Here is a 12,287-nt window from a genome sequence, read left to right as displayed (position 1 = left end):
TTATTATACAGGGTGTAACTTTAAGAGCGGTGTCAGTTTTTTTAGGAATAATAGTACGTGTCCCCTGAACACGAATCTGGAGTTATAATAAATTTTTTTAAATGGACTTTAATTTTTGTGTACGTCGCCACTGAGCGGGCTAAACCGGGACACCCGGAATTTGTGTGTGAAGTTGTGTTAGTGCACTATCATACTATCAATGTTGCCAATTGTTTTTAAATCGATCTATGTTACGTTATAAAAATTAAGTAAGAGTAAAATTTGACAACAATGCACAGCCCAGTTCCCAATTGTGCATGCTCTGCGACTAAAGTGCGCAGTAGTTTGAAATTACACTAGCTTATCCAGCGGCGGGATAAGAAAATTTCAAAAAAAGGATAAAAAACAATTAAGTTTTATGACAGAATTTAAAAAAATAAACTATTGATACGTGTTTCTAAGTCTCAAAGGAAGCCTGTGTAAAAATATGATCCCCACTCAAAGTTACACCCTGTATAAAGTTTAGTATAGAATTATTTAATTTGCTATTTTTTAAATAAATTTTGAAAAAATCTTATTCAATGCGTTCTTTTGATTCTAACAAAAGTTTTAAAAATCATAAACCATGTGTGTAGATATATACAAAATTTTTTTCTGAATCATACCTTTTCCGATTGTCAATCCCTTATTTGCCCGGCATCGTAGCCCAAGTTCTGAAATTCCTGCGTCACCACATTCACGGTAATGCGAGCGTGACCGGTTGTTTCCATTCTGATCACTGAAATGAAATTTCTTTGATTACACAGTAAAATACTAGACGTCGCACTATCGGTCAAACGGCATTTTTTTTATGTCAAAATCAAATATCTCGAAGAAGAATTAACGAATCGTTTTACATTTTTATTTTTTATTTAAAGCTTATTTGATGTAGATTTAGGGAAAATTATTGCGAATGTCATCATCCCCTATTTTGGGGGTGGATATGAAGGGCGAATAGATGAAAAAAGTGGAAATCGATTTTCTTCGTTCAAAAAACTTATATCTTCGCTAAATACAGTGAAATTAAGATACATTTTGGTGGAATCAATGCTCAATTGAAACAAGTTAAGGAAAAATTAATGGAAATTTTTTCGTCCCTATTTTAGGGGTGGAAGTGAGGGGTTGGGGGTGTGGAAAAATAAAAATGAAAGAAAATATGCATAAAAGGTTTTTGTTATCGCTGAACACAAACAAAAGCATCACTAAAATAAAAAACTCCTTTTCAGAAGCTGATTTTATGATCCCCTAATTTAGAGGAAGATAAAAGATTTTTGAAGAAAGAAAATCGATTTTCACTTTTCACCTATTCACCCTTCATTTCCACCTCCAAAATAGGTGATGATGACATTCGCAATAATTTTCCCTAAATCTGCATCAAATAAGCTTTAAATTTAAAAAAAATGTAAAACAATTCGTTAATTCTTCTTCAAGATATTTGATTTTGATATAAAAAATGTCGTTTGACCAATAGTGCACCATAGCACACAACATTATTTTGTATTACTATTATCCACAGATTAGAAGGTCACTCTTTGCCAGTCTGTCATGCTGCTGGCGAATGATATCAGCTGTATTTTTTAGATATTGTGGGATGTAATTCAATGCTGGCAGTGCCTATAGTCCCCAGAGTAGTTGTCTCACATGATATTATTAGTTAAAATTTTAAAAACCATCAGGTATACTTACGGTTATTGCCGGCCGTCGTAGCCAGCATCTTGGGCTGCAGCAGTTCGGGTTGGTATCCGAAAAATGACGCGACGTAACCCAGCATGCTCGACGCCATCGGTTTGGACAAATTAACGTCGAGAGTGTGGGCACCCGGCTTCAGCGGCATGTGAACCCTACCGTAGCCTCCCAAGTGCGTATTTTCATACACGCTTAGTATCATCTGCGGCCCTGATAAAAAATGCAAGCGTTGAAACATAACTTTTTCTAACGGGACTGATGCCTCATATTTTAATGAAAGATTCTACTTCACAAATCAACAGATCCTTTAACGATATGTCCGAAAATAAAGTTTTTGAGATTCAAGAAGACAAAATTTGAATAAAATCAATATTAGATTAAAAAATTTGGCTTGTAGCTTTAAATTAATTTATTACATAAATGGACAGAGATAACAATAAGGGCTGTCAGAGAGAGAGGCAATTCATTGGCATGTCAAGTGGGTCAACAGAAACATAAACAAGACCACGCCTCAGAATGCTTTTCATGTTCAAGTCAAGTTAGTATACTGTTGTTAGGGTGAGTTTTGAATACATTGTTATAAATTGTACTAATTTATTGCTTATTTTCTACATAATTTATTTTATTACGCTTAACATGATGTGCATGCCAATGTTCCGTGGTCAATTCTGACAGTCCCAGCAATAATTTACACAAACTTTTGTATCTGATTAAATTATAAAAGAGTGTTGCATTGTTTTTTGCAGCTTTAAATATAATTTTTTTAATTTTGAACACCCTATATTTAGGAAATGAGCCAAATATGTCTAAACTAATGCAAAAAATTAAAGGGTCAAAAGAATTTCCGAAATTTTTCCTTAATTTTTGACAGGCTGTATTTAGGTGAAAAATGGTCATATGGGGAATTAAAAAAAAGCATTTTGTACCTCTAAGATTCTAGGTTTTAGATTTTTTAGTCGAAATTATTTAGGAGCTACGGTTATCATACAATTCTAAGAAATAGCGTGACAAAAAATTTTGCAAATTTTCTTTTTTTTTTACAGCCCACGGACTTATAAAAATTTTTTTCAGCTAAGCCATTGCATGGACCAGATAGCTTGTTTATTCAGCTTCAATTTCCTTTTTTTTAATTTCGATACGACTATTTTTCATCGAAATTGTGGACTTTTAATGGAAAAGATGAAAAATTTTAGTGGATCCTTTTGTTTTTAATCATCAATATCTCGGCGACAAATAGTCGTACAGAGAATTAGAATTGAAGGGCAGTTTCCAAAATTGGAATAAATTTCCTATAACATGCTGCCGAAATTTTTTGGAAAAACAGGAGAAAGGGTAATTTATGGTTTTTTAGAAAATTGACGGATGAAGTAAGAAATATTCACAAAATGACTAATGTTAAGCATGACTTTTACAGTTCGATATACCCAGAAGAACCCTGTGAAGTTTCATCTCGATCTAGCGATCCATTTCTTTGTTTCAAGCAGTCAAACTTTTGAAAAAAATTTAAGGGTCACGTTTTTTGAGCTTACTTCGTAATCATTATTAAAATGAAAAAAAAAAAAATTATTTTGAGGTTTTTTCATATTTTTAACTGCAAATAACGTTTATATTGATGAAAAAAAAAAACAACTTATATTTCGAAATTTTTTTTTAAAGAAAAAGGGTAGTTTTGACAAAAACTGTTTAAATTGATGAAAAAATAAATAAAAAATTTCGAAAAAATTTTCGAAATTTTTGAAATTTTTTTGTTTTTTGGAAAACCTTCCAGACACTGAAGAAAACAAAATCCAATTGTTTCCCGCACGATTTGAATTTTCCGTCCTATGCTTTTTAATTAAATTACAATTAAAGTTGATGGCCAAACCAGATTTCGACCCCGATTCATACCATTTTTTGAGACAAATTTCTAATTAATTTTTGTGCAGTCTGTAATCACTTAAAAAACAAGTTTTTTTTAAACTACCCTTTTTCTTCTCTGAAAAAAAATTTCTTAAATTTTTTTTGGGGTTTTGTCACATTTTTAATGTTTAAATTGATGCAAAAAAAAAATTTTAACCATTTTTTTGTCGCGCTATTTAGCATTGCATGATAACCGTAGCTTCCTAATTCTTACTGAAAAATCTAAAAACTAGAATCTTAGAGATTCAAAATGCTTTTTTTTAATTCCCGATACGACCATTTTTCACCTAATACAGTCTGTCAAAAAGCACAGAAAAATGTAGGAAATTCTTTCGATCCCTTATTTTTTTGCATTAGTTTAGACAAACTTTTTTCGTTAATTTGTGGCATAGAATATGTTCTAAAATAGGGCCAAATGCTTTAGTTACACCTTGTGCATAATTTTTTTAATTCGACTTCTATAAAGAAATATTTCGAACAAAAGATATCAGGTCTTGAATCAAGGTCATTTCAAGGCCAACCTTGATTTTTTAAAATGGAAACCCATATTTTGACAGTTTTATAAAATATGTATTCTTTCCAGCAGAACATGAAACTATACTAAAATTATGGGTTTCTATTTAAAAAATCAAGATCGACCTTGAAATGACCTCGATAATTCACTTCAAGGTTAATTTCAAGGTCATGGTAATTGGATCCCCCGAAGCTTGACAACTTTTTTCGGAAATATTATTATTATTCACCATCTTGCATGTTTCTTGAGAATTAAAGTGAAACAGTAAAAGTATAGTGCACTCTGGCGAGAGAACGACGCATTTTCAAAAAAATGTTTCATACAAAAGCCAAGTATTTTTCCCGCAGAATACGATCTGCGATAACAAATACGGGTTTCCATTTAAAAAATCAAAGTTGACCTTGATAATTGACTTCAAGGTGACCATAATTTGACCCCTCCAAACATGATAACTTTTGTTCGAAACATTTTTTTCAAGTCAAATGGGTACATTAAAATGGTACACCCTGTACAACCACATCCCCATCAATCTCTGTTAGTTCTAAAATTTTAAAGAATCTACCAAATTTACGTACAATCCTGCCGTTTTAAACCCAAATGTTATAAGTACAATTTTTTTCAAATGTTTAAATTAAACTATTTCTTCCGCTACAATTTTTTCTATTATACAAATATTTATAAACTATTTTTTTTTTCAGTTATTAAATAAACGCGTCATAAAAAACTTAACCAAACCTATTTTGTTAATTACGTTATTGGGAATTAACACGGCAGAATCTCTCTTACAAAAAAACTTACATCCATAAGGGTTGGTAGACTTGAACTGCACCTCGACGGGAAAATTGAGCACTATCTTTTCCCCGTTGGTCACGACGTTGGCGACCTGGGACAACCCCGCCTCCAGTCCGCCAATAAGTTTCCAGTCCGGCCCGGAGAAGAACTCGTACTTGCAATACCAAGAGGAACCAGACGGGGCCAAAATGTTCAACCACTCAATCTGACCAGAGATTGAGACCAAAAATGTACCATCTGACATACTGTCAATTTGTGGGATTGTTTGCGTTGTTTGATTCGTGATCGCCGTGGTTACGGTACAACCAAAACAGTGGGGTTGAGTGATGGATTGATTTAACTATTTTTACTCTATTTCAAAGGTGTCAAGTTAGTTAGGACGAATTCAAACAATTTTTTCAGAAAAAATCTTATCAAATGAAGACAAACAGCAGTTTTCCTTACTAGAAATCTTGAACAAACAATTTTTCGAAATGGTTTATTATCAGCATGCGTTAATAGTGGTAATAAACAAAACTACCCAACTACTACCACCACCGCAATCCGGATAAGTGCCGAAAGATAACGGACAAGTCTTCGATGCGGGAAATGAAAAAAAAGTCACAACATTGAAAATGAATATTTACTTACATGAACTTGCTATAATACAATGACTTATACGTTAGTTAGATTCTAAACCGAGTATAAATAAATAATTGGGTGGGGAAACATTATTTTACAAGAAAAGAATGCGACTGTACAAATAAAAAGCACAGCACTACGGAGGAAGATAAAAAAATTCAGACTCCGCCCAATTCACAGGCCTGCTTCGATGTATAAAGCTGGAAAACTGAAAAAATTCCATCCTTACATAGACATTTATTTAAATTTAATTTGAAATTACACCGTATATATGCGATAATAAAGTAACATTTACCCTATAACGTACAATCTCATTACAGGCATCAATAGTTTTCTTTGGCAGTTATCCATTATTATATAAGAATAAAAAATATACAAGTCGCGATGCGAGGTACCCACGATATAAAAAAAATAAAAAAAGATTCAGTTCCATTCTCAATTATGCAACCAGTATCGCACCGTTCGTGTAATACGAGTCACTGCTTGCCACAAGATATGCAACCAGTATTACCGTTCGTGTAATGCGGGCGACGGACTGCTACTACGGTTAACGTAGATTGATTATGCAACCCACATTGCGAATTCATGCAATGCGGGTTGCGGTTTGCGACCAAGACTAATTCCGTAAAGGTAAAATCAATAAGTGATTTTACGTCATCGCTAATAGGTACCTGCACCACTCGCAACAGCCACGGAAGATTCCAACGAACAAGTAAACCATCGTGGACGCTGCATTTCCTACATAACTACATACTTACTGAAAATATCCATTCAGTATTAAATTTACAGTGCATCCTTAAAACATATATTTATACAATATTCAAAATTTAAACACCTATTAATTGTTTCGGGGCGCCAATCTACAAAATTAAGAAGAATGAGGATCTTGTAGATTACGTCCGTAATGAGTAATTAATTATCTATAATCGTATCACGTAATCAATATACAGGGTGTGTCACAAAACTTTACAAGAGGCATACAACTTTCGGAGGAAAAAGAACGTCTCGCTGTATATATATTTTTTTAACGAAAAATAAACGCTGGGTTAAACGAATCACCTAAAGTGATAGATCTCCCCCGTCACAGTAACAATCCCCGTTAAGTTTATTCGACTTATATATCAACCTCACTATAAAAAGAGCATATGGCTTTTATAAAAATCACACTAGAAAAAGTCTCTGAAAATACACAACGTTACGGTAAGTGACAATTTAAAAAATAAATGCGGCGGAAAAAAAGACGTCTCGTCTTATTGTACTTGAAACGGGGCCGTTCCAGACAACGAAATCGGTGACGGACGGTCCCCGTGTTCACTTTTTTTTAGTTTAAATCTCTTGTCACGGAACAGCATGTGAGCAATACAGTTTACGAGTTTGAGGTTACGTTATAAAATTCAAGAATGTTATGAAGTTTGTTCCCATTATTTACTATTTAAATTCTCAGCTAACATCAACTTTTATCAGTATCGCGGCTACTAGTTTATGCGTTTAGAGTGCCTAGTCGGAATCGCGTCGATTCAGAGCGCTACTAGAAAATGGAATGGCAATCGTCAGTCGGATTCGTTTGGAAAGTCGCTAACGTGTTGCACCCTTTTTGGTACAAATAGTAAACACGTTTTGATCGGCAGAATTTCCAAAATTCTGAAAACATTCCATTAATAAAAAAGCATTGAATATTTTCTGTTTTCAAAGCAAAGTTTTGCTCAAAACATGGTCAAATGCTAAATTTTGAGACTAAATTCGAAATTTCGAGTTTGCACTTCAAATTTTGCAAATTTCAATTTCAAATTTGAAATTTTGAGTTAACTGAAATTTTCGGTTTAAATTCAAAATTTTGAGGTTAAACATGGAATTTGAGTTAATCCCGTAAACTGGTTCTTGTAAAAAAGTGAAAATTTTGCATTTAAGAGAGCTCTATAGCAAATAGGCAACCAGCAATACATTTTTATAGATTTTATTACACAGCTTGTCTAAATATGAATTAATGCACAAATAAGAGACTTTGTTTCATTTTAATGCAGATTTTATATAAAATGGAGTTAGGTTGAAACTCAAATTACTTTTTACCGCTTTTGAACAAGCGGCATCGTAAATTACAAATTTCTTTACACCAAAATATAATTTGAGTTTCAAACTAAGTTCATTTTATAGAAAATCTGCATTAAAATGAGGGAAAGTCTGTTACTTGTGCATTAATTCATATTTAGACAAAATGTGTAATAAAATCTATAAAAATGTATTGCTGGTTGCCTATTTGCTATAGAGCCCTATTAAACAGAAAAATTTCAAGTTTGAACTCAAAATATCGAGTTCAAACTTGAAATGTTTAGTTTAAATACAAAATTTTGAGTTCTAACTTGAAAATTTCTAGTTCTAGTTCATCTTGAAAAATATAAATTTTGAGTTGCAAGATGAAATATTGCATTCTAACATGAATTTTAGAGTTTCAACCAGTACTTATGAGTTTCAGATCGAACAATATTTTCTTGTAAGTTGAAAATTCTTGTAGAATATTGCAAATTTGAATTCTGAGTTTGATTTATTGAATTTGAACTCAAATTTAGTATTAATGCAAAATTTTGAGTTCAAAATTGAAATTTGCATTGAAATTTTCGAGTTTTGAGTTTGAATTATTGAGTTTAGACTCAAATTTAGTGACTATCTTACACTAATCCGGTTTCCAGTCCGAATTTTTCAACTCGGACTGGAAATTTTCAGTCCAACCTCAAAGTTTTGCGTTTGAACTCAAACTTTAGAGTTCAAAATCGAAATTTCGAGTTAAAACACAAATATTTGAGTTACACACAAATATTATTTGAGTTTAAAATTCCTTCGTGAATTTTGAAAATTTGAATTTTGAGTTTAAATTATTCTCTTTGAACTCAAATTTAGAAACTATCTTGAAATTTCAAGCTTCAATTGGAAAATATTGAAATTTGCATTTAGAATACGAATATTTTATATTTGAATTTGAAATTCCTTATTCAATATTGAAATTTTCGACTTTTGAGTTTGAATTATTGAGTTTAAACTCAAATTTAGTCACTATCTTGAATTGTTCAACTCGGACTGGAAATTTTCAGTCCAACCTCAAAGTTTTGCATTTGAACTTAAAATTTTGTGTTCAAATCGAAATTTCGAGTCAAAACGCGAATATTTTATATTTGACTTTAAAATTTGTTATCAAATATTGAAATTTTCGAGTTTTGAGTTTGAATTATTAAGTTTATACTCAAATTTAGTCACTATCATGAATTTTTCAACTTGGACTGAAAATTTTCAGTCCAACCTCAAAGTTTTGCATTTGAACTTACAATTTTGTGTTTAAAATCGAAATTCCAAGTCAAAACACGAATATTTTATATTTGAGTTTGAAATTCGTTATTGAATATTGAAATTTTTGAGTTTTGAGTTTCAATTATTGAGTAAACTTAAATTTAGTAACTATCTTGGAATTTCAAGCTTCAATTGGAAGTCTGCAGTTCAATTTCGAAATCTTGTGTTTTGACACAAAATTTTGAGTTCATATTCAAAACTTCGACAAATGCCTATTTAAATTTTAAATTTTGAGCTTGATTTTTTGTGTTTGAGCTCAAAATTTACTAACCGAAATTTCAAAAATGAATGGAAGGTCAAAAATTGCCGGAAATAACCCACAGATGGCGCCACAAACAAAAAATCCATATGTGTTAGATAGTGCCAATCTTCAAAAGTTTCATGACATTTCGACAATCGACACTTATTCCTGGGACTTTTTGGCCGACATGTTACAATCTCAAAATTTTGCTTGTTTAAATGCAGAATTCAAGTCCGTAATTTGTTTTATTTGTTTCAGACGTTGAAGAGTTTACATTCTCCGAATGGTAAAATGCTAAAATTTCGGAAAATTTATCAAAACGAGTTACTATTTCAAATAGGGTGCTCGAACCGTTCCCGCTTCACGTTAAATTATCTAACTAAATGGTAATGCATCCTCCGAGATCACGATCCATAACGGTATTATACAAAACTCGTATAATTTAGCATAGAAATGGCACGTCTTTCTACCTGCACACCATACTCTCAACCGGCATCCAGAACATTAAAAAAAATCAACATAAAAATATCTTCTAAAAAAAAAAACAAAACAATTATCCACCTATTTCTGCACTGCCTGCATTTCCCAATAAGAAACCAAAAACAAATAAAGAAACCTTACAACTCGGTCACAGCGTACAACTGGCGTTCACTCTCACTGTTGGCGTACATCGCCTCGTTCTGCGCCTGGTCCTGGATCTTGGCGGACCGGAACTGCGAGTGAGACGGCTGCGACGACATGCCCCTCTGCAACGACCTGAACTGCACGTTCGGCTGGAAGGTGCTCATGGTGTCCTGCCAGGCGCCCCTCTGCAACGACCGGAAGTTGGCCGGGTTGAGGGGGGTCTCGATGTTCTGCGAGATGGTGGTGGGCACCTTGGGCATGGGCGGCTGCTTGCGCGCCTTCTCGTCGGGCGTTTGCGGGAGGGGGCGGCGCCCCAGGGAGCTGTACTTCTGAATGTTGGCGGTGCGTTGCTGCTTTTGGGGCTCCGCCGTCTGGTGAACGGCCTGTTGCTGGCGCTGATCGAACTTAAAACCTTTGAAGTTTGGGAATTCCTTGCAGGCAGCCCTAAGGAGTGCTTTGTATAAAAAAATGTGTGTGTTTTCAGCAAATAAAAATAAAAATATTCAGAGTTGAGGTATTTTTCTTTAAAGGGATGTAGAACTTGTAAAAATAAGCCGTTTTACCAAAAACACCTTTCTAAAAGTTGTAAAACAATGAAGATACCTTGAAGAATTTTATAAAATTTGCATGACAATGGGACTAGTCTTCATGGTCGATGTGGCAGAATGTCAATCCGAGCATAAAAAGTATTTCCCCGAGTTGTAGTTTTTTGTTCTAAGGCTTTTCTTAGACGATGGCACACGGTTAAAAAACAACGAACATGTTTTTAATTTACAAGGAGTGTCAACAAAGTCATCCCGCTTTTACAATGAAAAATTTATATTATGGAATCATCCAACACTGCAAACATGTAACTTTAGCTATTAAATTTTCCTCAAAAATCAAGATCAAGACGTTTGACCTACTTTTTGTCTATTGTTACCAACTTCTCTGAATCTCGGAATCTCTACTTTTACTGAATTTACCCAATTATCGTAGTTCAATTTTCTCGAAAATCTAGCGTAGGACATCTGAACTACTTTTTGTCTATCATTACCAACCTTTCCCGAATCTCTTAGATGAATCAGTGTATCGAGATGCTGATTTGATGTCTATCGTTCTCTGCTTTTACTGAATCTCTGAAATGAATCAATACATCGAGATACTGGTTTTTTACAGTTCGATTATAATTAAAAGTAGAGATTGGTACAACTGAACTATTTTTTGTTTATCATTATCTACTTTTACTGAATCTCTTAAATAAATTAATATATCAATATTCAGTTTTTACTGTTCAATTTTTCCTGAAAATCAAGCTTGGGACATCTGACCTACTTTTTGTCTATCATTACCGAGTTTTACTGAATCTCTTAAATGAATCAACGTATCGAGATGCTGATTTGCTGTTCAATATTTCTTGAAAATTGAGCTTGAGACATCTATGCTACTTTATGTCTAACCTTACCTACTTTCAGTGAATCTAAATATTTATCAAAATTCAATTTTTCTTGAAAATCGAACTGAGGACATCTAAACTACTTTGTGTCTATCATAATCTGCTTCTACTGAATCGCTTAAATAAATCAATACATCGAGATATTACTTCTGTAGTTCAGTTATCCTCAAAAGTCGAGATTGGGACATGTAAACTATTTTTTGCCTATTATTACCTACTTTTACTGAATCTCTTAAATGAATCAACACATCAATATGCAGTTTTTACTGTTAATTTTTTTTTAAATTGGGTGGGACCTATGACCTACTTTTTGTCTATTATTACCAACTCTTCTGAATCTCTGAATGACGTGAATCACGATATTGAGATGCAGTTTTGTCATTCAACTTTCCTCGAAAACACTGTTCTGACTATTCTTACATAGTTTCACTGAATTTACGTAAATATCGTAGTTTAATTTTCTCAAAAATCAAGCTTGGAACATCTGAACTATTTTTTGTCAATCATTGCCTACTTTTACTGAATCTCTTAAATGAATCAATACATCAATGCAGTTTTTGCTGTTCAATTTTTCTCAAAAGTCGAGTTTGGGACATTTGACCTACTTTTTGTGTACTATTACCAACTTCTCTGAATCTCTGAATGAAGTTAATCAAGATATTTAAGATGCAGTTTTTGTCATTCACCTTTCCACGAAAACACTGTTCTGATTATTCTTACGTAGTTTTACTGAATTTATGTAATTATTGTAGTTTAATTTTCTCAAAAATTAAGCTTGGCACAAATGAACTATTTTTTTCATTACCCACTTTTACTGAATCTCAAATGAATCAATATGCAGTTTTTATTGTTCAATTATTCTCAACAATCGAGTTTGGAGATCCGAACTACTTTTTGTCTTTTACCTACTTTTACTTAATCTATACAATTTTTGTTGAAAATCAGGCTCATTACATTTGAACTACCTTTGCCTATATTTACCTAGTTTTATTGACCCTCTTAAATGGATCGAAATTAAGTTTTTGCCATTCCTTTTTTTTAAACGTCAGAGCTCCATACATTTGAACTACATTTGATGTATTACTATCTACTTTTACCTTATCTCTCAAATAGATCAAGAA

The 12,287-nt window shown here is 32.9% G+C and overlaps 2 protein-coding genes across 4 annotated transcripts in view; both read right to left on the bottom strand.

Annotated features, from left to right (window-relative positions):
• Positions 1–652: 652 nt before the first annotated feature.
• LOC108917995 (B9 domain-containing protein 1) lies at positions 653–7,478 on the bottom strand. Its single transcript, XM_018724830.2, has 3 exons — positions 4,916–7,478; positions 1,705–1,914; positions 653–757 (listed from the first exon to the last, which is right to left on the bottom strand). The coding sequence occupies exons 1-3, from the start codon at positions 5,151–5,153 to the stop codon at positions 657–659; spliced, it is 549 nt and encodes a 182-aa protein (XP_018580346.1). The 5' UTR covers positions 5,154–7,478; the 3' UTR covers positions 653–656.
• A 2,544-nt stretch (positions 7,479–10,022) lies between these two features.
• The window catches only part of LOC108917994 (protein tweety), a 71,012-nt gene continuing 68,747 nt past the window's right edge, over positions 10,023–12,287 (bottom strand). For all 3 annotated transcript variants that reach the window (XM_023457308.1, XM_023457310.1, XM_023457309.1), the window contains exon 7: positions 10,023–10,175. The gene's annotated coding sequence lies outside the window, so the exon portion shown is untranslated. The remainder of the gene's footprint in view (positions 10,176–12,287) is intronic.

The sequence above is a fragment of the Anoplophora glabripennis genome, unplaced genomic scaffold, assembly GCF_000390285.2.
Source record: "Anoplophora glabripennis isolate ALB-LARVAE unplaced genomic scaffold, Agla_2.0 scaffold90, whole genome shotgun sequence".
NCBI classification, from domain to species: domain Eukaryota; kingdom Metazoa; phylum Arthropoda; class Insecta; order Coleoptera; family Cerambycidae; genus Anoplophora; species Anoplophora glabripennis.
The sequence above is the reverse complement of the archived record's forward strand: the minus strand, read 5'-3'. Positions and strand labels throughout refer to the sequence as shown.